The sequence below is a fragment of the Macaca thibetana genome, chromosome 2 (genome assembly GCF_024542745.1).
Source record: "Macaca thibetana thibetana isolate TM-01 chromosome 2, ASM2454274v1, whole genome shotgun sequence".
Lineage (NCBI taxonomy): Eukaryota > Metazoa > Chordata > Mammalia > Primates > Cercopithecidae > Macaca > Macaca thibetana.
Genome location: NC_065579.1, coordinates 73714295 through 73739389, shown reverse-complemented (window position 1 = coordinate 73739389; position 25095 = coordinate 73714295). Strand labels below are relative to the sequence as shown.

Sequence of the window (25095 nt, the reverse complement as noted above, 5' to 3'; positions counted from 1 at the left end):
TCTACTACAAATACAAAAAAATAGCCAGGTGTGGTGGTGTGCGCCTGTAATCCCAACTACTCGGGAGGCTGAGGTACAAGAATTGCTTCAACCTGGGAGGTGGAGCTTGCAGTGAGCCAAGGCCAAGATCCAGATTGGGCCACTGCACTCCAGCCTGGGTGACAGAGTGAGACTCTGTCTCAAAAAAAAAAAGTATTTGATTTTAGAGTATTAAAGAGAAAGCAAGTCTATCTATGTGTCATTCAAATTTACAGGCTATACTGAAATTTTGTCTTATTCAACCAAATATTCAAGTCTTCATCCTCTCAACAAGCATTTAAAACTGATTGATTATTATGCATGTTCAATCGTATTTATTGAGCAAATCTAGATGAAGGAGGACCTTGATAAATAGTTAAAAAAAAAAATAGGTGCATGGTGGTGAGTGCCTGTAGTTCCCGCTGTTCGGGAGGCTGAAGCAGGAAGATCACTTGAGCCCCAGGAATTCAAGGCTACAATGAGCTATGTTCATACCTGTGAGAAGCCACTGCACTCCAGCCAGCCTGGGCAACATAGCAAGATTGTCTCTAAAAAGAATTAAATGAAAAAAGAAAGAGAAGACTTTTTTAGACTTTACAACAATCTTGTGAGGTATTATCATCCCCTTTTTTCTTCACATTATAAAATAAAACTTGGGCCGGGCATGGTGGCTTACGTCTGTAATCCCAGTTCTTTGGGAGGCCAAGGCGGATGGATCACCTGAGGTCAGGAGTTGGAGACCAGCCTGACCGACAAGGTGAAACCCCATATCTACTAAAAACACAAAAATTAGTCGGGCATGGTGGCAGGCACCTGTAGTCCCCACTACTCGGGAGGCTGAGACAGGAGAATTGCTTGAACCCAGGAGGCAGAAGGTGCAGTGAGCTGAGATCGCAACACCATTCCAGCCTAAGAAACAGAATGAGACTCTGTCTCAAACAAAAACAAAAACAAAAACCAGAAAAACCCCAAGAAACTCGAACCAATTAAATTACTTGCTGCACATGGCTCATTTGGTAAAGGAGTGAGCCCAGCATTTAGATCTAAGTCTGTTGGACTTTTTGTCTCATCACATTATATCCTATGAGAGCAATTGTGGTCCAACTGAGGCATCGACAGTGTGTGTGCTCTATTAAGCACTCTGAAAGAACCCAGTGCAGGGTGGTCAATGATGTAGAATAATCAGCAAACTTTTTCTGTAAAAGGCTAGATAGGGCCATGCGCGGTGGCTTATTCCTGTAATCTCAGCACTATGGGAGGCCGAGGTGGGCGGATCACTTGAGGTCAGGAGTTTGAGTTTGAGACCAGCCTGGACAACATGGTGAAACCCCGTCTGTACAAAAGATACAAAAGTTAGCCAGGCTTGGTGGCTCACACCTGTATTCCCGGCTACTTGGGAAGCTGAGGCAGGAGAATCACTTGAACCCAGGAGGTAGAGGTTGCAGTGAGCTGAGATAGTGCCACTGCACTCCAGCCCGGGCAACAGAGTGAGACTTGGTCTCAAAACAAAACAAAACAAAAAAAGGCTAGATAGTACACATACTACGCTTTGTGGACCATCATGGTGTCTGTCACAGCTATTCAACTCTGCCCTTGTAGCATAAAAGCAGCCACAGATAATACATAAAGGTATTAGTGTGGCTGTGTTCCAATAATACTTTATTTATGGACACTGAAATCCATAAATTTCACATGTCACAACATATGATTCTTTTGATTTTTTTCCAATTATTAGAGAATGTAAAAATCCATTCTTAGCTTGCAGGCAGTACAAAAACAAGTTACAGTCTAGACTTAGTCTGTGGGCTGTTGTTTGGCAACCCCTGATCAACAGACCAGGCCAGTGCTGTCCAGTAGAACTATCTGTGATGATGGAAATGTTCTACATCTGTACTGTCCAATATGGTAGCCACTAGCCGTTTGTACCTATTGAATACCCGAAATGTGACTGTGCCACTAAGGAACTAAAAGTTTAATTTAGCCCTCCCTCTCCTTCCCCTAGCCCTTATTATTTCTATAAGGATTAATGCACAGTTTCCCAACTGATCCTCTCCCCAGTTACACTTTCCTCCAATCCATCGTTCACAAAACTAGAGGGGTTTTTCTAAAATAAAATAGGATCTTTGTACTTTTCCAAGGTAATGGTTCCTGCAAAAATTGAGAAAGTCCAACCTGCTAGCATAGCATACCATAGACATTTTTTTCCCCTAGGAAATAATCGAGGTGAAATACCTTCTGTTTGATCAGACAATTGATAAGCTGCTTCTTTTTTTGGGGCGGGGGAGACGGAGTCTCGCTTCGTCACCCAGGCAACAGTGCAATGGCGCGATCTCGGTTCACTGCAACCTCCGCCTCCCGGGTTCAAGTGATTCTCCTGCCTCAGCCTCCTGAGTAGCTGTGATTGGACCATCGTGCCCAACCAATTTTCGTATTTTTGTAGAGATGGGGTTTCACCATGTTGGCCAGGCCGGTCTTAAATCTCCTGACCTCAGGTGATCCGCCTGCCTCTGCCTCCCAAAGTGCTGGGATTATAGGCATAAGCCATCGTGCCTGGCCGGTAAGTTTCTTGAGAGTAGTTTTTCATCATACTTTGTCCCCTTTAATGTTTTGCATAGTGGTTTGCTGAATGATGTAGTGAACAAAACTTAGCTTTGGAGATGGCAACCTTAAATTAGAACTCCACTTCTGGTACACGTTAGCAGTCACCCAAGGCACTTAATTACCTTGAACCTCACTATACTTCCATGCTAAATGGAAATCATGATAACTGTATCACAGAGTTATTGTGAAGATCAACAAATGAGTTTTATGGAAATCCTTTGCACTTTATAAAAGGCAATACGAGTGTTAGCTGTTATAATAAGTATTGAGTATCAAAATGTTTCTAAAAACAATACTATTCTGATTTTACCCAACATATACTCCCCCCACCCCACTCCCCCTTTTTTTTTTAGATGGAGTCTCCCTCTGTTGCCCAGGCTGGAGTGCAATGGCGTGATCTTAGCTCACTGCAACCTCTGCCTCCTGGGTTCAAGCAATTCTTCTGCCTCAGCTTCCCAAGTAGCTGGGATTACAGGTGCCTGCCACCACGCCTGGCTAATTTTTGTATTTTTAGTAGAGACCAGGTTTCACCATGCTAGCCAGGCTGGTCTCAAACTCCCAACCTCAGGCGATCTGCCCATCTTGGCCTCCCAAAGTGCTGGGATTACAGGCATGAGCCACCGTGCCCGGACATATATTCTCTCTTTTTTTTTTTTTGAGACAAGAGTCTCGCTCAGTTGCCCGGGCTGGAGTGTATTGGCATGATCTCGGGTCACTGCAAGCTCTGCCTCTCGGGTCCACGCCATTCTCCTGCCTCAGCCTCCCGAGTAGCTGGGACTACAGGCGCCCGCCACTATGCCCGGCTAATTTTTTTTGTATTTTTAGTAGAGACGGGGTTTCACCATGTTGGCCAGGATGGTCTCAATCTCCTGACCTTGTGATCTGCCCGTCTCGGCCTCCCTAAGTGCTGGGATTATAGGCGTGAGCCACCGTGCCCAGCCTATATTCTCATTTTTAAAGGCAATCTGTACGAGGTAACACTAGGGATATAGGACCTAGATGTTCAAGCGAAAGGGGGATAAAAAAGAACAATTTTGGCCTATGTATCCCAAACACATTTTTGATTTATGCATTTTCCATGTTTAGGCCTAAGACTGTGCTTTCTTCACTTTTATTTCTCTGAACAAAATAGTTTTAGCAATACCAATGTATAGTTGATTCTTTAAAGTTTTGTGGTTTTTTTGTTATGGTTTTCTTTTTTGTTTTTGTTTTTTTTTTTTAGACAGAGTCTCGCTTTGTTGCCAGGTTGGAGTGCAGTGGCACCATCCCCGCTTACCACAACCTCCGTTTCCCGGGTTCAAGCAATCCTCATGCCTCAGCCTCCAGAGTAGCTGGGATAACAGACACATGCCACTATCGCTGGGCTAATTTATGTATTTTTTGTAGAGACGGGGTTTCACCATGTTGGCCAGGCTGATCTCGAACTCCTGACGTCAGGTGATCCACCGGCCTCGGCCTCCCAAAGTGCTGGGATTACAGGCGTGAGCTACCGCGCCCGGCTGATTCTTGGAAGTTTAATAAAAGGCTTGGTGCAGTGGCTCACGCCTGTAATCCCAGCACTTTGGGAGGCCGAGGCTGGTGGATCACCTGACGTCAGGAGTTCGAGACCAGCCTGGCCAACATGGTGAAACCTCGTCTCTACCAAAAATATAAAAAAAGTTTGCCGGGCGTGGTGGTGCGTGCCTGTAATCCCAGCTACTCGGAAGGCTGAGGCATGAGAATCGCTTGAACCCGGGAGGTGGAGGTTGTGGTGAGCCGAGATCATGTCATTGCACTCCAGCCTGGATGACAGAGCGAGACTGTCTCAATTAAAAAAAAAAAGTTTAATAACAATGATCTATGAGCAAGTCAGAATGAAAGAAAAAGCAGTAATATTTTAAAGCATCTACAGGACTTTTTATTTTCTTTTGAGATGGAGTCTCACTCTGTTTCCCAGGCTGTAATGAAGTGGCACTATCTCCCCGTAACCTCCATCTCCCAGGTTCAGGTGATTCTCCTGCCTCAGCCTCTGGAATAGCTGGGATTATAAACGGGTGCCACTACACCCAGCTAATTCTTGTATTTTTAGTAGAGATGGGGTTTCACCATGTTGGCCAGGCTGGTCTTGAACTGCTGACCTCAGGTTATCCGCCTGCCTCGGCCCCCCAAATTGCTGGGATAACAGGAGTGAGCCTCTGTGCCTGGCCTACAGGGACTTTTAAAAAAAGACTTTCTCAATGAATTCTAGAAGTAGTAGTAGATAGTACTGCTTGTTATTAGGAAGACAAGATAAAAAAGATGTTACCAGATGGGAAAAGCAGGCAAAGGGACAATTTAAGCTCACATAGAAAGGAAATGTTCTTTTCCCTTCCTTAGGCACATCCTGGAATACAGGATTTCTAAGATTAAGTATACTTTTCATTAGACCATATTACACTTCAGGATGGATTTGTATCAATACTTCATTTTCAGTTCTTGAAATTATTGTGACTCCATCATCTCACAAAATGCAAAAAGAGACATTGTCTATGGTTCATATGCTTTTTTTTTTTTTTCTGTAAAGGGTGGTAAAGATTTATTATACACCTTGAACTTTAAAGTTTCCAAAGCACTTACTAAATCTGTTTCAGAACACTTTTTCCTTAGCCTCCTGAGTAGCCGGGACCACAGGTGCACACCATGACATCCGGCTAATATTTGTAGTTTTTGTAGAGATGGGGTTTCCCCATGTTGCCTAGGCTGGTCTCAAACTCCCGGGCTCAAGCAATCCCCCCGACTTCACTTCCCAAAGTGCTGGGATTATGAGGGTGAGCCATTGTCCCCACCTTCAGAACACTTATTATATTGTATGCAAATGTCCATAAAACCCCCTCTGCTACTTCTTGGAAGACAAGGACTCATCTTTACTATTTCATATTTATATTGAAATGTGTTATTTTACTCATCTTTATGTGTTTGTCTCACACACCTGAGTTGTTGGCATTTAGCAGACCACACCAGCAAACTGGTGGCTGTTTCTGCTTGTTACTTGTGGTATTCAAGTTTGCAGTTCCTACTAAGCGCTCAGCAAATTCATATTGAAGCCATGAATGATATGCCTAGGGTAGTCAGGATGATTCCTTAACCACTCATTCACTGGCATCTGAACACTATCATTCAGCTGGAGAGAGGCACTGCTTGTTGGGACCCCCAAACTCCAAAGCTCCCAGGCAACAAGCCCTGCAGCCAGCCCTGAATGTCCTTTCCCCCTGAGACCTCAGCCTCCAATCCTCGTGGGTATTTTCTTTGAAACCACTCTGCAGTTTGCATAGACTTTGCTATATTTTAGATATTCTTCAAAATTTTTATTATTATTATTGTTGTTGTTGGGTTTTTTTTTTTGGTAGAGTCAGGGTCTCACTTTGTTGCCAAGGCTCAAACTTGAACTCCTCGCTTCAAGAGACCCTCCTCAACCTCCCAAAGTGCTGGGATTACAGGCGAGCCACCGCGCCCGTATTCTTTAAATTTTAAATTTAACAATCTAAGATAACTTTTTATATCTTTATTACAGATCCCTCCCCAAGAAGAAGATCTTGGACGAGAGAAAGCGAGAGGTTGGAGAGTAGACACTAGTATCTAAGTTGGGGACACCTGGTCACTTTCCAGAGAGAGCAATTCCTGAGGTGGGCGGGGGCGATTGGAAGCTGAGGACCCCACGTGACCTCGGGCTCCTGGGGCTGAGCCGACCCCGCCCCTCCCCTCCCCGCCCGCCGCCTCCAGGGGGGCGCATGCGCAACCCGTGTTAGTGATGGAGGAGAGAAGATGGCGGAAGCGGAGTGAGTGACTAGATGGTGACTGATGTCGTAACTAGGGGGGCGAGTTGGGGCAGCGACACCTTCCCCCAGGGGAAAGCTCAGGGCTCTTTCGCGGGCAGTGTGGGGAAAGAGAGACTCGACACCCGTCTTATCGTGGAGGAGCCTGCTAGGCCCGTGTCGGGGGGCGAAGGCGAACTCTAGGGTTCAGTTACCCTCCAGGCAGGAGCGCCCCTTCCGCCGTCAGGTCCCGGATCTGCTCGGCCTTGCGCGCAGGGTCACCGTTGGGACTCCGGGAGCTGGGGCTTTCCGGGGAACGAGCCCGGGTGGGCTCCTCAGGCGCTGTCATTTCTGCAAGTGGGCCCGGCGGGCAGCCTTGTTACGGCTGCCTGCGCAGGGGCCCGCGGAGGCTGCGTAGAGCAGGGCGGGCACTGCCAGGCCTCCTTCGCCTTCCGCTCTTTCCCGCCTCGGCACCACCCCACTCCTCCTCAGCGGGAGAACCCGAGACGCGGGGCTGTCCACAACCCTCGTGCCGGAGGCCTGCAGGAGTTGTCCCAGCGTGGGCCTGAGAGCGGCGGGGGCTGCTTGCAAGTCTCGTGAGGCTGAAAACACCCTGAAAGAAAGATCTTTCCCTCGAGTCTCTGGCTGCAGCGTTGCTGCCTCACAAGCAGGCCACATTCTTGTGTGTCGGTGTGACGTTATGCTTAGTTAACGACTCCAGAACTTACTGTTTCCTGGGTAGGCCTCTTGTGAACCAGAACTGCTGGCTGTATTTTGCGGGTATTAGTATGCCTAGACGGTGGAGTTTCCAAAATTGTTCTTTTGTGCCAGGCCTCAAAATGCAGTGCGATGGTTTGGCCAGTTCCACTCACCGATGTTTAGACTTACGCCTAGAATTTGGATTCTCTGTGACCATTTTTGGTTCGTAGTTAGAACTGTTTACCATACTGTTTGGATTGGAGGGCATGGTTGAGCAGATTAACACTTTAAAAAGACCAGAACTTAAGCTCGCCTTTTGCATGTCATTGGTACACTATACGGTAGTATGACAGGCAGCAGTTTGGTAAAAAGTTTACCTTATCTACCACTAATACTGTATAATGTTGAACAGTTACTATATGATGCTGTGATTTGATTGGAAGGCAGTTTGGGAAAAAAAAACCAAACCAGAAGCATAAAGATGTATGAATTATTCACTAATCCAAAAAGTAAGTGAGGAGTCAGCTTTCTTTCTGACGGTTTTCCTTTCACTTTTCCTCTTATTTTCTTTTTCTTTATTTGTGACAGCGTCTTTCACTCTGTCTCCCAGGCTGGAGTGCAGTGGCGTGATCATAGCTCGCTGCAGCATGGACCTCCTGGGCTCAAGCGATTTTCCCACCTTAGCCTCCCAAGTTGCTGGGACCGCAGGCCTGTGCCATCAGGCCTGGCTAATTTTTTATTTTTCATTTGTAGAGACAGAGTTTCCCTATGTTGCCCAGGCTGGCTTTGAACTCCTCAGCTCAAGCAATCCTCCCCCAAAGTGGTAGGATGACAGGTGCAAACCGCCACTCAAGGCCCCCACTTTTCCTCTTATTAAATGTTTTTTTTTTTGTTCTTTTTTTCTACATTTGGTTCCTCAGAGAATATAAATACTGTTTACATACGTAATATAGAACAAAGAAAATATGTATTTAAAAAAGCAACGCCATGGGACTAGTGTATGTGTACCAATTAGTGCCAAATTCATTTGTTTTTTTGTGGAATAGAAAGTGTTCTTGTTACATTCTTGTCAGTACTGCTAATGTGGGGTGGGTGGGATTTAGTTTCTCAGAAGAAAAGACCTTAAAAAAAGGGAAGATAAAACCAGTATAATCTCTTGTGTGCTTTTCATCTTCGAGGTACATTTCTGACCCGACAAAAACTACTGCTGTTCTGGTTTCTAACAATATGGAGGTCCTTAGAATTGACTTAAAATGTTTGAATTTATTCAAATACAGATTCCGTATTTAGTGGAATTTTGTACAACAAGTAAGATTATAGTATTGGAGGGAAAAGATCAGAAAGTCTGGTATAAAAGTGTACTTTACTGTCCATTCATGAGGAAGGGACATAATTTATGTTTTCAAAGTCTGGAGTAATTCTTTGTGAAAAAGATTTTGTAAGGATATGGGAAGTTGCTGTTAGCTGCTTCTCTGTGTTCTTACAGCAACCTGCTAATAAGTATAACTCAGTCATTAGAAGTAGTAAGGACAGTGTTGTAGACTGATTGGGGAAAAGCCAGTGTGAGTTAAAAAAAATACTTTTTAACATTTTTTAAAAAGAACTTATTTTTTAAGCAAAGTATATATGGTAAACTAAGCTAGTTTAAGCAAAGTATATATGGTAAACTAAAACAGTCCTTAGGCATTCCGTTCTAATGTATAGGTAAGAATGACTTTAGTTTATAATTAGTGTAATCAAAAGAATGTAAAGAAGTGTTTTAAAATACTCTGATACTGCTTAAATTTTTATTTTCCTAGGTAGTTTAGTATTCTCTCATCACCTGTTTTGGTTTAAAACAAATCTTTCGGTAATGCAAAGATAAACTTTTGGCTATGCTTTATCTGAGTTACATATTCTGAATCATTTGAATTCAAATGTAGTAGGTATTAACTATTAAATATGCTCCATATATGTGAAGTATTTTTCCCTTCTAAGTGCTTACAGGGACTCTGTGCTCTCTTTTATGAGGGCGTTCCTAGCAGTTTAGATTACTGCTGATTATTTCTTTGGAATGAATATTCTTTAAAGCTCATAAGATAATGCTTTTACCAATACAAACCCTTTGTGTGACCTGCCAGATTTAAGGATCATAGTACAGCTATGGATAGTGAACCAAACCCGGGAACATCTTCTGTGTCAACAACAACCAGCAGTACCACCACCACCACCATCACCACTTCCTCCTCTCGAATGCAGCAGCCACAGATCTCTGTCTACAGTGGTTCAGACCGACATGCTGTACAGGTATTTCAGCTGTAGTGATGGGTAGTCTAAGACTTAAATGTCATATTACTTTTTGCTTAAGCCGGATTTATGTATTGTTTCATATTCTCAAATGTACAGTTAGAATTACTAATGTTTGAGTCAACTGTCTCAAACCGTTTTGTGTTGCTATAGCAGAATACCAAGACTGGGTAATTGTAAAGAAAGGAAACTTACTTCTCATGTTTCTGGAAGCTGGGAAGTCCAATATGAAGGTGCTGGCATCTCACGAGGGCCCTCTTGTTGCCTCATTCCATGGTGGAAGACTAGAGAGCAAGATAACAAATTTGCAGCCTCAAGCCCTTTTAAAATATCCTTTAATCTATTCATGTGGGCGGAGTCCTTATGGCCTAATCACCCCTCAGGGGTCCCACCTCTTAACACTGTTGCATTGGAGATTAAGTTTCCAACACATACTTAATTGGGGGACACATTCAACCACAGCAACAGCCAACAAAGTTAATTAATAATCATACTATTGGCCAGGTGTGGTGGCTCACACCTATAATCCCAACACTTTGGGAGGCCAAGGCAGGCAGATAGCTTGAGCTCAGGAGTTGGAGACCAGCTGGGACAACATGTTAAAACCCCATCTCTACAGAAAATACAAAAATTAGCAGGGCATGGTGGTGTGCGCTAGTGGTCCGAGCTACTCAGGAGGCTGATGTGGGGGAATTGCTTGAGCCCAGGAGGTCAGGCTTTAGTGAACTGTGATCACACCACTGTACTCTAGTCTAGGTGACAGAGTGAGACCCCGTCTCAAAAAAAAAAAAAAAAAAAGGCCTGGTGTGGTGGCTCAAATCTGTAATCTCAGCGCTTTGGGAGACCAAGGCTGGCAGATCACTTGAGTTCAGGTGTTTGAGAACAGCCTTGCCAACATGGTGAAATCCCGTCTCTACTAAGAACACAAAAATTAGCCAGGCATGGTAGTGCATACCTGTAATGCCAGCTACTTGGGAGGCTGAGGCAGAAGAATCACTTGAACCCTGGAGGCAGAGGTTGCAGTGAGCCAAGTGCGCCGCTGCACTCCAGCCTGGGCAAAAAGAGTGAGACTTCATCTCAAAAAAAAAAAAAAAAAGCCGAGTGCAGTGGCTCATGCCTGTAATCCCAGCACTTTGGGAGGCTGAGGCAGGCGGATCACGAGGTCAGGAGATCGAGACCATCCTGGCTAATACGGTGAAACCCCGTCTCTACTAAAAATACAAAAAATTAGCCGGGCGTGGTGGCGGGCACCTATAGTCCCAGCTACGTGGGAGGCTTAGGCGGGAGAATGGCATGAACCCGGGAGGCGGAGCTTACAGTGAGCCAAGATTGTGCCACTGCACTCCAGCGTGAGCAACAGAGCGAGACACCGTCTCAAAAAAAAAAAATTTTTTTTTTATATATATATATGTATGTATATATAGTATTGAGAGGGCTTACATTTGTCAGCGTGTAGTTTATAAGATTATATGTAAAGAAAATTATAAGGGGAAAGTCTCTAGGGTGCTGCTGCAATGTGAAGACACTCAACCTAGAGCCCCAACATGCAGAATGGCTGTAGGTTTTTCTATTTTATATTGGAACTCAAAATATAGACTCAAGGAGATCTGTTAAGGTGTGTAGATATGTTATGAAGTTCATTTTAAACCCAGGTGGCCTAAGACCCGTAAGCAGGAGGATCCATTCTAAATCCCTTAGGAGCAGAGGGGGAAGGGAATATTGAACTAGGAAGTCACTTAGTTGAGAAAGTAAAGTTTACTTAGTTAACATTTATGATAATGGAGGAGGTTGGGGCAATATGGTATTATATAAAAAAAGGCATGGACCTTCAACTCTATTATGCTTTGTTGAATTCCGTTTTCATTATCTTTAGGAGTTATATAGCCTTGGACATGAGACATAATCCCCTTAAGCCTCAGAAAACTAAAATGAGGGTGAGACTACCTATTTCATTAGTTACTCTGAGGATTAAATGAAGTATCTTTGAGATTAAATGAAGTATCTAGAACTGTGTAAGGCACATTATAGGTTTCCAGTAGATAGTAATAGCTAATACTTATTGAATAATTACTACGTGCCAAACATTTGATAAATGTTACATGAATTACCTCCATTAATAGTTACCATCCCTCTATGAAGGAGCTATTATTATTATCTCCATTTTACTGATGGGAAAATAAATGTTTTAAATTGGCTAAATAACTTTCCCAAACTCACCTAGCTAGTTCTCAGACTTCAGCCTTTGTGCCCTTAATCACTCTGAATTCTTATTTTTTCTATTATACCTGCTTTCTTTCGGTAGAATCAGGGTAATTGCATCTACCCTGAAAACAACTGCTTGCAATATAGTCCTTCCTCTGCTCCATGTTTCCATGGTGGATACCCCAGTATAATGTCTATTTAACTATTTTATGGTTTTGGATTTAATTTTCCGAAGTAACTGTGGAGTGGAACCAGCCGGTTCACCAGAAATTAAAACTTGCATGCAGAGTGGGGTTTTAATGCTTTTTACCTTTCGCTGAGGTAACGGATATAGGGAAAAGGATGTAGGTTTTTTTTTTTTTTTTTTGAGGCTGAGTCTCGCCCTGTAGCCCAGGCTGGAGTGCAGTAGCATGATCTCGGCTCGCAGCAACCTCCACCTCCCCAGTCCAAGTGATTCTCCTGCCTCAGCCTCCTGAGTAGCTGGGACTACAGGCACGTGCCACCGTGCCCAGCTAATTTTTTATATTTTTAGTAGAGACGGGGTTTCACCATGTTATCCAGGATGGTCTCTATCTCCTGACCTGATAATCCGCCTGCCTCAGTCTCCCCAAGTTCTGGGATTATAGGCGTGAGCCACCGCGCCTGGCCCTTTTTTTTTTTTTCCTCTCTCTCTCTGTTGCCCACGCTGGAGTCTGGTGGCATGATCACAGCTCACAACCCCCTGGGCTCAAGTGATCCTCCTGCTTCAGCCTCCTGAGTAGTCGAGACTACAGGCACATGCCACTATGCTTGGCTAATTTTTTTATTTTGTAGAGACAGGATCTCACCGTGTTGCCCAGGCTGGTCTTGACCTTCCTTCTTTAAGCTATCCTCCTGCCTTGGCCTCCCAAAGTGCTGGGATGAGCTGCCACGCCTGACTGATAATATGATAGCTTAATATACTATTTTGTCCTCTAGTTTTCAATTAAGCTGCATAGATTAATAAAAAATTAATAAAAAGATACGTAGATGTAGATATATCTCATAAATAGCACTAACTCTGGTTCTTATGAGACCATAGAATTACTTCTCCCAAAATGCAATCAGTCAATATTTATTGAACTACTTACGTAATTCTTTAATTTTCCAGCTTTCGTTTTCAGTCCTGGGAATTCTCTTCACCCTCCTTGGGTGAATAAGAATTTATAATAAATAAGAACAATGTGCTGTATCTATAACTTTTATTTACTCATTGCTATAAGTTGAGCATTGAATAGTAGGGAAAGACTGTGCTGACAACAGAAAAAATGAGTATACTCTGACAAAAGTATGTATCAAATAGATTGTTTGTTATTTCAGTTTGATTTTAGAAGTTTTTTCTGGATATTGTCCAGTGATTTTAGAATTTTGTTATGGAATTAGAAGAACAAATAGAGATTGATCTGACTAAAAAAGGTATGTTGTTGTAATACTGAATCACTTAATGCTGGCCTATAGTTGCCTGCAGGTAGGGGTCAAAAGCTCCCATTGATTTTGTGACAGAAATTTGTATCAGGCATAGCAGTCTATAGTTGGAGAGATGAGATATTAACACATGAAAATAAACAATAACACAGAAATATGCTTTCTTGAAATTTAGATAAAAGGATTCATGGTATTATGGTTCAAGATGTCCTGAGAGACCCTCAAGCTATAGGATTATGGCACTATTATTCTCTTAGCTCTTTGAAGACTCTGGTTTGATGCTGCAATTAGGGTTCTGTGCTGTTTGAGTCACAGTGAGCACAGTGTGACTTTTGGATTTGGTTGTATAGGATTGACTTATTCTGACTTAACCTTTTGGACAAGTGTAGGAGTTTTCTCTGATTTTACTAGAGTACTTCTATATTTATTTATGAAGTTTCAGGCTCAGATTTTACATTTTACTAATAAATATTCACAATAATTAACACTTTTTAAGGAATTTTTAAAGTAAGAATAGTTTTATTCAGTGTTGAAGCAAAACAAGGTATTTGACATTTAAAATTTTTAAAAATTATTCAGTAATTTTCTAAAGAAGAAATAGCTTTATAATTTTTTAAATTTTATTTTATTTCATTTTTTTTGAGATGGGGTCTTGCTCTGTCATCTAGGCTGGAGTGCAGTGGCATGATTTCTGGTCACTGCACCCTCCACCTCCTTGGTTCAAGCCTCCCCCGTATCTGGGATTACAGCACATGCCACCATGCCTGGCCAATTTTTGTATTTTTAGTAGAGACAGGGTTTCGCTGTGTTGGCCAGGCGAGTCTTGAACTCTTGACCTCAGGTGATCAGCGTGCCTTGGCCTCCCCAAGTGGTGAGATTACAGGCATGAACCAATGTGCCCAGCTGCTTTGTAATCTTATATGATTATTAATAATACCTACTCATTGTAAGATTTTCAGACATTTATAGAAATGTATGAACTAGAAGCTAAAAATCACCTCCAGCTACTCATCAGTGGTCTTTGAAAGTTTTCCTGTGGATTCTTTCAAATATATATATATTTTTGAGACGGAGTCTCACTTTTTCGCCCAGGCTGGAGTGCAGTGGAGCTATCTTGGCTCACTGCAAGCTCTGTCTCCGAGATTCACGCCATTCTCCTGCCTCAGCCTCCCGAGTAGCTGGGACTACAGGCGCCCACCGCCACATCCTGCTAATTTTTTGTAATTTTAGTAGAGACAGGGTTTCACCGTGTTAGCCAGGATGGTCTTGATCTCCTGACCTCATGATCCACCCGCCTCGGCCTCCCAGAGTGCTGGATTACAGGTGTGAGCCACTGTGCCTGGCCTGATTCTTTCAAATATTTTAATATAAAAATGGTATCTTACTCTATATACTATTTTGTAACCCACTGATTTTTTTTTGTTAGTAAATATAGATCAGTATCAGCAATGTGCACTATAGTGGTCAGTGGTTACCACAAGTTACGTTTACATTAAAATTAAAATTAATTAAAATTCAATTTAAAATTCAATTTAATTAATGTTGCACTGGCCACATTTTAAGTGCTCAGTAGGCACATGTGACTAGTGACTACTGTATAGGACAGCACTGATCTACATTACTATTTGTAATGACTGCATGGTAAAGGTATTTCTCTCCACACCCAAGCCCTGAATTCTACCAAGTTTTATCCAAAAAGGTTATACCAACTTAAATTATTACTAGCAGTATGGGAGTATTGGCTTCCTCAGGTAGTAGTAATAGTCTTTTAAATCTTTATCCATCTGAAAGTTGGAAAATAGTATCATGTTTTAATTTGTAAGTTTTTGACTACTGGTGAGATCGAAAATCTTTTGAAATGCTTAGTTGGCCTGTCTTTTGTGAATTGTCCACTGGGTTTTGTTGTTGTTTTTTTTTGAGACGGAGTCTTGCTGTGTCGCCCAGGCTGGAGTGCAGTGGCATGATCTCCACTCACTGCAGCCTTTGCCTCCCAGGTTCAAGCAATTCTCCTGCCTCAGCCTCCCGAGTAGCTGAGACTACAGGCATGTGTCACCACGCCTGGCTAATTTTTCGTGTTTTTGGTAGAGAAGGGTTTCACCATGTTAGCCAGGATGGTCTCGAACTCCTGACCTTGTGATCCGCCCACCTTGGCCTCCCAAAGGCTTGCACCACTGCTTCCAGCCCACTGGGTAGTTTTGATGTGTACAAGTTAGTGGTTTCTAGTGATATGTAACTAGGAAAGAGATATGTTAATAAGCTTGATGATATTATGTATTAAAACAGTGAAATTTTAAACTGCTACTTTTTTATATTTTCATTTTCTGATTAAGATAAAGGTTGAGATTATGGTTTGACATTGGTTCAATTGACTTATCACAGGTAATTCAACAGGCGTTGCATCGGCCTCCCAGCTCAGCTGCTCAGTACCTTCAGCAAATGTATGCAGCCCAACAGCAGCACTTAATGCTGCATACTGCAGCTCTTCAGCAGCAGCATTTAAGCAGCTCCCAGCTTCAGAGCCTTGCTGCCGTTCAGGTAAGACTAAAACAAATTAAGAGTTTATGAGACCAAAGTTTCTGTTTTCTGTAAGTAGTTACTGAAAATAAATACATTGGGTATTATTTCAGAGTTCTCAGATGTCCTGTGGTTATTTTTCCTGAAGGAAATATATTAATAGGTTGCCAAATAGAAGTTAATTGAGAAAAAGGGGCTATGTTTTTTATGTTACTCTGTTTCTAGCTTTTGTCTCGGTACTTTTTATCCAGACTGGAGAACTTCAACTAGTGGCTCTGTTATATGTATATAGTTCTAGGTACAACAGTGAGTACTTAGGCTTACATAAATTGTATTTTTACTAAAAATAAGATTTAAAAAATTATGTAGGTAATTATACTCATTAAAAAATCAAAATAAAAAAATGAAACGATTTTAAATTGTTTATAAGAGATAAAGTAAAACTGTTCTTTTACCCTGCCTACCACTGTTTCCCATTCTTCAAAGGTGGCCACTGTAACAATTTAATACATACTTCTCCAGAAATTATCTATACAAAGATATGTATATCCATCTTTCTAAAATCCAATCATATTATTCCCACTGATAACAGGATTTCATTATTAAATGCTTGTTTTTTAAAAATATTTTTGTTACTATTGTACTATTTAAATGAAGCTGTTAAGATTTAATCTTAAATCCCCTCACCGGAGGAGGATCTCAGTTGACTGAACCTGAAAAAGGTTTATTTCTGTTACCAACAGATTCTCAGCTGTTGCTTCTTCTTAGTAGTGTAATTTTAAATAACATGTTCGTGATACAAGTTAGGAAACTGAAACCCACTGGCACTTGCTGTAGCTCTAATTTCTTTTTCATAACTCTGGAGTAGTGATTCCACTTTAAAGATGACAGAGACCCGTAAAGTGAAACTGACAATAAAGTAGTTAATAAAAATAAGACTAGTCTTTGGATCCCATTTTCACCATTCAGCTTTTTCGTACTTAAAAAATCTGTTTACCCAAAGCTTAAGCCATGTTGACTGTAAAATTGTTTCATGCATAGGCCTTTTGACATTTATTGTTGTGGTTTGGTGTTATCATGGTACCAGAAAGTTCTTAACTTTAGGTTTTTACCGATGTATTATAAAAGTCTTACTATTTTAGGCAAGTTTGTCCAGTGGAAGACCTTCTACATCTCCCACAGGAAGTGTCACACAACAGTCAAGTATGTCCCAAACGTCTGTAAGTTCCCTAAATTTTTTTTTCCTGGATTTAAAATTTTAAAGAATTGTTTTCCAAAAGTAAACTTGTTATTTATGAAGCCGTTATTATAATTTGTTGCATGCTGTTTAAAGTAACAATTGCCCAGAAATAGGAATGATAAAATTCAAGAATTCATAACTAATGTTAAACTTATGAAAATCTGAGTCTTAAAAATACTTTTGTATTATTTCTTGTATATCTTTTTGCATTGATCATGTTCAGATCTTAAGTGGTTTCAGTTTTCAGTGTGTATTGAAAGCCTGAACTATACAATGCAGAGATATTGGCCATGAATTTACTGTGATATGCAATAGAATGTCATGTCCTTGGTAGACATCTAAGCATTTCTAACTTTGTGCCATTCACATTTTAGAAATTATACTTTCAGCTTACATGAGTTATTTGGGTTCAATTTGCAAGTATACATTCGATATAGGGTAATTTATTTTGAGAAAGGAGTAAAAGAAAGCTGATTTGCTATATTGCACAAATATATTGGGAAATTGTGCAAAGCTTCCCAGGTAAAATAAATTTATGGGCATGATAATACTTGTTTAGCTTTAATTTTGGTATAATTTTAAACTGCAAGAATAATTTAAAAATTTCTGTATATACTCTACTCAGATTAATCAATTATTAGCATATTGCCCCATTACTTTATCATTCATTCTTTCCCACTACATGTGTACATATTATTTTTTTCTGAGTCATTTGTGAGTTGAGACATGTTCCTTTATTCCTAAATCCAAATTCCTAAATACTTTGATGTGTATTTCCTAAGAACAAGGCTATTGTTCTGTGAAGCCACGGAAAAATTATTAAATTCAGGAAATATAACATGGATACAATGCAGTTCATATTCACATTTCATCATTTGTCCCAGGTTTCCCAACCTCATCACTATGGACATTATGAGCCAGATAATTCTTTGTTGTCGGGGGCTATTGTGTACATTATAGGATGTTTAGCAGCACCCCTAGCTACTAGATACCAGCAGCTTGTGGTCTTTCTCCTTCCTCTAGTGTGACAACTAAAGGTGTCTCCTGGTGGGGAGCAAATTGCCTTTACTTGAAAACCTAGTAATGTCCTTTCTAGACACTTTTTCCTGGTCCAGAATGGTAATACTTTGATACTTCATAAAATTGGCTCCCATACAATATAGTTTGTAGTTTAAGGAATTGAAGGCGAAATTGTGCTGTATTTCTTCAGCTAAGGGTATGGTCTTTGCTAAATACATGCTGTGGTCAGCATATAGTTTTTTTTTTTTTTTTTTTTCATGGGAATGTCCTGGAGTAGGAACAAGATTAGATTAAAAAGTTACCTATGACTTGAAGATGTTAAAGAAAATGAAAAAGTTAAGTAATGTAACCTAGCTCTAAGCATTAATACTGTAGTTTGGTCATTGACATCAGATGTCTTTAATTAATACAATGGTAGTGGGAAAGGAGTGGTAAACATTTTGTGGGCTACTGAAGGGAATTATATAGACAAATTCTTTATTCTGCAAAATACTGGAATAATGATAGGATATATTTGTATAGATATGTTATTTTGATTTTTTTTCCTTCATGTTATTAAAAGGTATCTTTTTAAACTGTTTTCTTTCATTATGGCTTTATGTATGTGACATTCACAGAAGTTAGAATTCTAGTGGTTGTTATTATATGTATGACATTGTTAATGATACTTGTCATAAACCAGCAGTATTATACCATGAAGTATGCCAAAAGCTGTAAATGGCTGGTGGGAGAAGATAAGTAGGAAGAACAGATTCCCAGTAAAATAAAGGAATAAAACATTACATTTGCTTTATTTAGTATCCTTTGTGAGCTTCTGCTCACGTAATTTGACTAGCAGTAAAAATTATAATGCCCAAGGTAACTTAGTAAGTTTAGATCAATATCCAAAAAGGGGGTGGAACATGGTAATAGAAATCTCAAGTGGTGATGATAATGAGCCATCAGGTAGCAGACTAGTAGTTTTCAGAGTTTTGGTTATTTTGAGTTAGGTTTCCAGATAACAGTGAAGCCATGGGAAAGGGTCTATTCTCCAGAAGAAAAAAGGGCTGTCAAATAACCAACTGGGTAGTTGGGGCTTAGAGTAGAAGTGGGATCCCAATGGGGAAATGGAATATTATTTAAAAAATCAAGTCAAAAGTCCAATCATACCACCTGGGGGAACTGTGTACCTACCGACTATTCCTAATGTGAAAACCTGAAATGCTCTAAAATCTGAAATTTTTGCACACCAACATGACTCTCAAAGGGGGAGTGTCCATTGGAACATTTTGGATTTTGGATTTTTAATTTTGGCATGCTAAACCACTTTGTATCTTTCCAAAATCTGAAAAACCAAAACAAAGAAAATACGAAACACTTCTGGTCCCAAAGATTTCATATAACAGATACTCCATCTATATGTGGTTTGGAGAGTAGACTATTGTTAATTGAATGTATAGGGAACTAGTGGGTACCTGCATTCTTTTCTTTAATTAGAATCATGACTAATTCTAAATAATTGTCAGTAGTGGAGGGGTGATTTTATGATTGTTTGGCTTTGAAACTAATTTGGACTGAGCCTTTAGGTTTATGTCTTTAGTATTTCAACTTCAATGGGGCAAAGATTTAGTTGAATTTTAAAATGGAAGTTAAACCAACTAAAAATTTTACTGCTACCAAAAAAACAGCATAAGCAAAGTGAAAACAAAATGGGAGAAAATATGTTTGCATAAATGGGTAATATTTCTTCTCTTTTTCACTTTAATTTTTTTTCAAAAAGGAAGACAGAATTTTAGCCTTTTTTTCTTTTCTTTTCTTTTTTTGAGACAGAGTCTTCCTCTGAGGCTGGAGTGCAGTGGCACAATCATAACTCACTACCACCTCCATCTCCCAGGCTCAAGTGATCCTTCTACCTCAGACTGCTGAGTAGCTGGGACTACAGGCGCACACCAGTACGCCTGGCTAAGTTTTAAAATTTTTACTAGAGATGAGGTCTCTCTGTGTTCCCGAGTCAGACTAGTCTCGAACTCCTGAGCTCAAGTGATCCTCCAACCACAGGTCACAAAGTGCTGGGATTATGTGGTATAGGCATGAGCCACTACACCTGGCTGATAATATTTCTAAAATACCAAAGACTGTTATATTAGTAAGATAAACAGTGAGAATTCACAGAAGATCTTAGTTGGTAATTTTTAAAAGAAAGACTATTTTTTTTTTTTTGAGATGGAGCGTTGCTCTGTCTCCCGGGCTGGAGTGCAGTGGTGCAATCTTGGCTCATTGCAACCTCCTCCTCTTGGGTTCAAGCGATTCTTCTGCCTCAGCCTCCCAAGCAGCTGGGACTACAGGCATATGCCACCATACCTGGCTAATTTTTGTATTTTAAGCAGAGATGGGGTTTTGCCATGTTGGCCAGGCTGTTCTCGAACTCCTGACCTGAAGTGATCTGCCCGCCTAGGCCTCCTAAAGTGCTGGGATTACAGGCATGAGCTACTGTGCACGGCTATGTTTTGACTTCTAAACACATGAAAATACATTTAACATATCAATAATAAATGTATGTAAAAAGGCTGGGCATGTTGGCTTATGCCTGTAATCCCAGCACTTTGGGAGCCCAAGGCAGGCAGATGATACCCCATCTCTACAAGCAAAATACAATAAAAAAAATTAGCTGGATGTTGTGGTAAGCGCCTGTAGTTCCAGCTGCTTTGGAGGCTGAGGTGGGAGGCTTACTTGAGCCCAGGAAGTCAAGGCTGCCGTGAGCTGAGATCGCACCACTACACTTCAGCCTGGGTGATAGAGCAAACCCTGTCTAAAAAAATAGAAATATATGTACAAATAACAATGAAGTACTGTTTTCATCTGTCAAACTAGAAAACAAGGAAAAACGTTTACACAATACCTATTGTTGGCAAGAATGTGAAAAAGTAGGTATACTCATACACTGTTAGTGGGAATATAGATTGGTGCAACTCTTTTGGAGGGTTATTTGGCAGTGTGTGTTAAACTTTAAAATGTACATGCCCTTGCTGAGAATGGTGGCTAATGCTTGTAATCCTAGTGCTTTGGGAGGCTGAGGTGGGGGGATCACTTGAGTCTAGCAGCTTGAGACCAGCCTGGGCAACATAGACCCCATCTAATAAAAAGAAATTAGCCAGGTGTGGTGGCGTGTGCCTGTAGTCCCAGCTGCTCAAGAGACTGAGGCAGGAGGATTGCTTGAACCTAGGAGTTTGAGGCTATAGTGAGCTATAATTGTGCCACTGCACTCTAGCCTGGGCAACAGTATGAGACCCTGTTTCAAAAAAAGCCAAAAGAATCTGTGCGTACCCTTTCATAATAGCACTCTCACTTTTAGTGACATAATTAAAAATGACCTAGATAATTATGCCCATATGCATGATATATAATCGTGAAAAATTATAAATAATATAAATGCCCATTAATTGAGGATTAGTTAAATAAATGATAGTTAATTCCTACGGTAGAATACTATAGCTACTAAAAAGTACTGTATATTTGTCTACAGAGAGACTTGGATTTTCATTATGTATTGAGTGTAAAAAGCAAGAATGCATTGTGTAAGCTTGTTTAACTTATTTATTTTGGTGGTTCTGTTTGCAGTCTAAAATTAATTGGGGCCAGGCGCAGTGGCTCATGCCTGTAATCCCAGCTTTTTGGGAGGCTGAGGCAGGCAGATCACTTGAGGTCAGGAGTTCAAGACCAGCCTGGCCAATGTGTGAAACCCTATCTCTATTAAAAATACAAAAATAAGCCAGCCGTGGTGGCATGTGCCTATAATTCCAGCTACTTGGGAGGCTGAGGCAGGAGAATCGCTTGAACCCGGGAGGCAGAGGTTGCAGTGAGCCGAAATCACGCCGCTGCACTCCATCCTGGGTGGTAGAGCGAGATTCCATCTCAAAACTAAAAATATAAAATTATTATTTGGTTCTTCTTTATGTCTTCTGTTTCTTTAGGGAGACCTTTTTTTTCTCTTTTTTTAAAAATTTGTTTTAGGTATGCTCGTTGTTGCTTATTTGAACCATTATTTTTTTAAGAGATGGGGTCTCACTGTGTTGTCCAGGCTGGCCTCCAACACCTGGGCTCAGGTGATCCTCCTGTCTTGGCTTCCTAAGTAGCTGGAACTATAGATGCATGCTACTGGGCCTGACTTCTTTGAAGCATTTTTATGATGGCTGCTTTGTCATATAATTCTTTTTTTTTTTTTTTGAGACAAGGTCTCACTCTGTCACTCAGACTGGAGTACAGTGGCATGATCTTGGCTCACTGTAACCTCCACCTCCTGGGTTCAAGCAGTTCTCATGCCTCACCCTCCCAAGTAGCTGGAATTACAGGCGTTTACCACCATGCCCGGCTAATTTTTTTATTTTTAGTAGACACGGGATTTCTCCGTTTTGGCCAGGCCAGTCTTAAACTCCTGACCTCAGGTGATCAGCATCCCGAAGTGCTGGGATTACAGGTGTGAGCCACTATGCCCAGCCTTCATCATGTAATTCTGATATCTTTGTTATCTAGGTATTGACTTCTATTGATTGTCTTTTTCATTCATTTTGAGGTTTTCCTGGTTCTGGATGTGATGAGTGATTTTTTATTGAAACTTGGATGTTCTTAGTATTATGTTGTGTGACTAGTGATCCTATTTGACCTTTTTATTTTGGCTGTTTCCCAGTGGGAGAGTGTGCTGCCTTCTTCATGCAGTATGAGGGTGCAAGTGTGAGTCCCCATATGGCATGAAATACAGGGGGTACAAGTACAGATTCCCCAGTTAGCCTCCATTGACACTTGAAGGGATGTTCCTCTTAATTGCTAAGCTGGGGTGGGAGTTCTGGCTCCTCACTAGGCCTTTACTGAAGCCTCTCTGGCTAGAAGGAATGGGAGTACCTTTTACTCTCCCCACATGGTCTCCACTGAGACTGCAGGGTGCATGGGTGTGGTGGTGGTGGTTTATCATCACCTGGCTAGGATGAAAGTCCTGTTCTCTATATGGCCTTCTCTGACATGAACCTGTTGGAGGGGTTGAGGGAGTTGGAAAATCAGGTTCTTTGCAGACATGGGTGGGGTCACAGTTTTTTTAGTGTTTGGTTGGAGTAGAGTAATTATTGTCTAAAACTTTTCTGTGTTGCAAGACTGTCCCTTTCCTGGTCCTTTGGTTAGAAAGAGCAGGCTTTTGTTGGGGATTTTTGTTTGTGCCTGTGGTGTTTCTGGGTTATTGACTTCTTCATTTCCACCCTCCAAGTGTGGGTTATAAGAGGTAAAATGAAAACCCAGAGAATTCATTACCATATTGTGTACTCGATCCTGAGGTCTCTAGCCAGTCTGTGTATTTTTTCATCTACCTTTTGGGGTCTTCTTAGGTTTATTTTATATGTAACATAAGAGTTTTTAGTTGTTCTTGGCAGGAGGAATAGGGAAAAGTATGTCTACTCCATTTTTTTGGAAGCAGAAATCTTGTCATTTAACTAATTTTTTAAAAGTTATTTGCATGTGTCCATTTGATTATGCAAGCAGAAGATCTGTAATGGTACACAACAAGCTGTTATTAGTGGTCATCTCTGAGGAGGAGGTTGAAGAGCTTTACTTTGTTAATTTTTATATTGTCTAAATAAAATTGAACAAACTATTGTTGCCTAAGGAATAGATAACACAAATGTATAGAGTAAAAGTGACTACCTCCCTTCAGTAATCCCATTTTCTCTGACAAAGTTTCGTTTAAAGCTTTCCTATATGTTTTATTTTTTACTTTTTTTTGTTTTTTTTGATTAGGAGATACTATCTCACTCTATTGCCCCAGCCGGAGTACAGTGGCATGATCATAGCTCACTGCAGCCTCAAATTCTCAAGCAATTCTCCTGCCTCAGCCTACTGAGTAGTTGGGACTACGGGTGCATGCCTCCACACCCAGCTATTTTTGTTTGTTTTTTTTTATAGAGAAGGGATCTCACCGTGTTCCTCTGGCTGGTCTTGAACTCCTGGTCTCAAGCAGTCCTGCCTCAGCCTCCCAAAATGCTGGGATTATAGGTGTGAGCCACTGTGCCTGGCCTGCTTTCCTATATTATTACTATACCTGCCTGCCTGCCTCCTTGCCTGCCTGCCTGCCTGCCTTCCTTCCTTTTTTTTTTTTTTTTTTTTTTTTTTTGATGGAGTCTTGCGCTGTTACCCAGGCTGGAGTGCAGTGGCACGATCTCAACTCACTGCAACCTCCACTTCCTGGATTCAAGAAATTCTTGTGCTTCAACCTCCTGAATAGCTGGGATTACAGGTGCCCGCCACCAAGCCTGGCTAATTTTTGTATTTTTCGTAGAGACAGGGTTTCACCATGTTGGCCAGGCTGGTCTTGAACTCCTGACCTCAGGTGATCTGCCTGCTTCGGCCTCCCAAAGTTCTGGGATTACGGGTGTGAGCCACCATGCCCGGCTGACTATGCATTTCTATACATAAATATAAATAAGCTTATAGTTAATTTTGTTTGTTTTCATGTGAAGACAGTGCTATCAGACACACACACACGCGCACGCGCACACATACACACTTGCTTTACTAAATATTTGGGCATTTTCAGCTGGAAAGGATTATGTGGCTGAAAACTACAATCATAAGTCTCTGAGTGACTTAAGGGCTATGTATATGTCATTCTCTTTCCTTGTTGCATTTGGCCCTATAACTACATTAATCCCTGATATTTTGACTTCAACTCACTGTACTATTCTGTCAGAAAGAGAAAAAACTTGTTTTTTTATTTATGGCTTTCTAATTACGATGCTAGACAAGATGAGCTTTTGAAGCCCAGTTTTATGACTTTATTCATTCATGCATTCACTCATTCAGTCATCAGATATTTATTGAGCATTTAATATTTGCCAAATCCTCTTCTAGGTGCTGAGGATACAGTAACACAACAAACAAATCTCTTTCCTCATGGAGCTAGGGATAGATGAACATTAAACAAGTACATAGTATGTCAGATGATGGTAAGTGAGAGAGAAAAATCAAGGAAAGGGAATGGGCTGAGGGAATATGCCATTTTAATTATGATGGTCAGGGAAAGCCTTGTTAATAAAGGTAGCCTTTTTAAGGACGGTGAGGAGGGCAGATATGCACAGGGAACAGAAAGGAGGACAGTGTGGCTGGAGTGGAATGAGAGAGTGGGAGTGTGGTTTAGAGTTGACATCAGAGAGGTAATTGTAATCCTAATCATGAGGAAATTGTAAGACCTTTGGATTTTAGTAAGTATGAGTTGGGAAACTATTGGAGAACTGTTCTGGTATGGAAGTAACATGATCTCAAATTGGTTTTTGAGAGTAGGTTCTA

The 25095-nt window shown here is 41.0% G+C and overlaps 2 protein-coding genes across 11 annotated transcripts in view; one reads left to right on the top strand and one right to left on the bottom strand.

Annotated features, from left to right (window-relative positions):
- The window catches only part of GPR160 (G protein-coupled receptor 160), a 305594-nt gene that overhangs the window by 154929 nt on the left and 125570 nt on the right, over positions 1–25095 (bottom strand). The gene's annotated exons all lie outside the window — the stretch shown is intronic.
- Positions 6362–25095, top strand: part of PHC3 (polyhomeotic homolog 3) — a 104351-nt gene continuing 85617 nt past the window's right edge. For 8 of the 10 annotated variants that reach the window (XR_007723118.1, XR_007723119.1, XM_050778260.1 and 5 more), the window contains exons 1-4: positions 6362–6413; positions 9209–9374; positions 15399–15554; positions 16676–16753. Coding sequence is in view for 8 of the 10 variants with exons in the window: in XM_050778260.1 (XP_050634217.1) it covers positions 6400–6413; positions 9209–9374; positions 15399–15554; positions 16676–16753 (414 nt within the window). In the remaining 2 variants the exon portion in view is untranslated. Of the gene's footprint in view, positions 6429–9208; positions 9375–15398; positions 15555–16675; positions 16754–25095 lie in introns of all 10 variants that reach the window. The other 2 variants (XM_050778256.1, XM_050778258.1) reach the window with 2 other exon arrangements.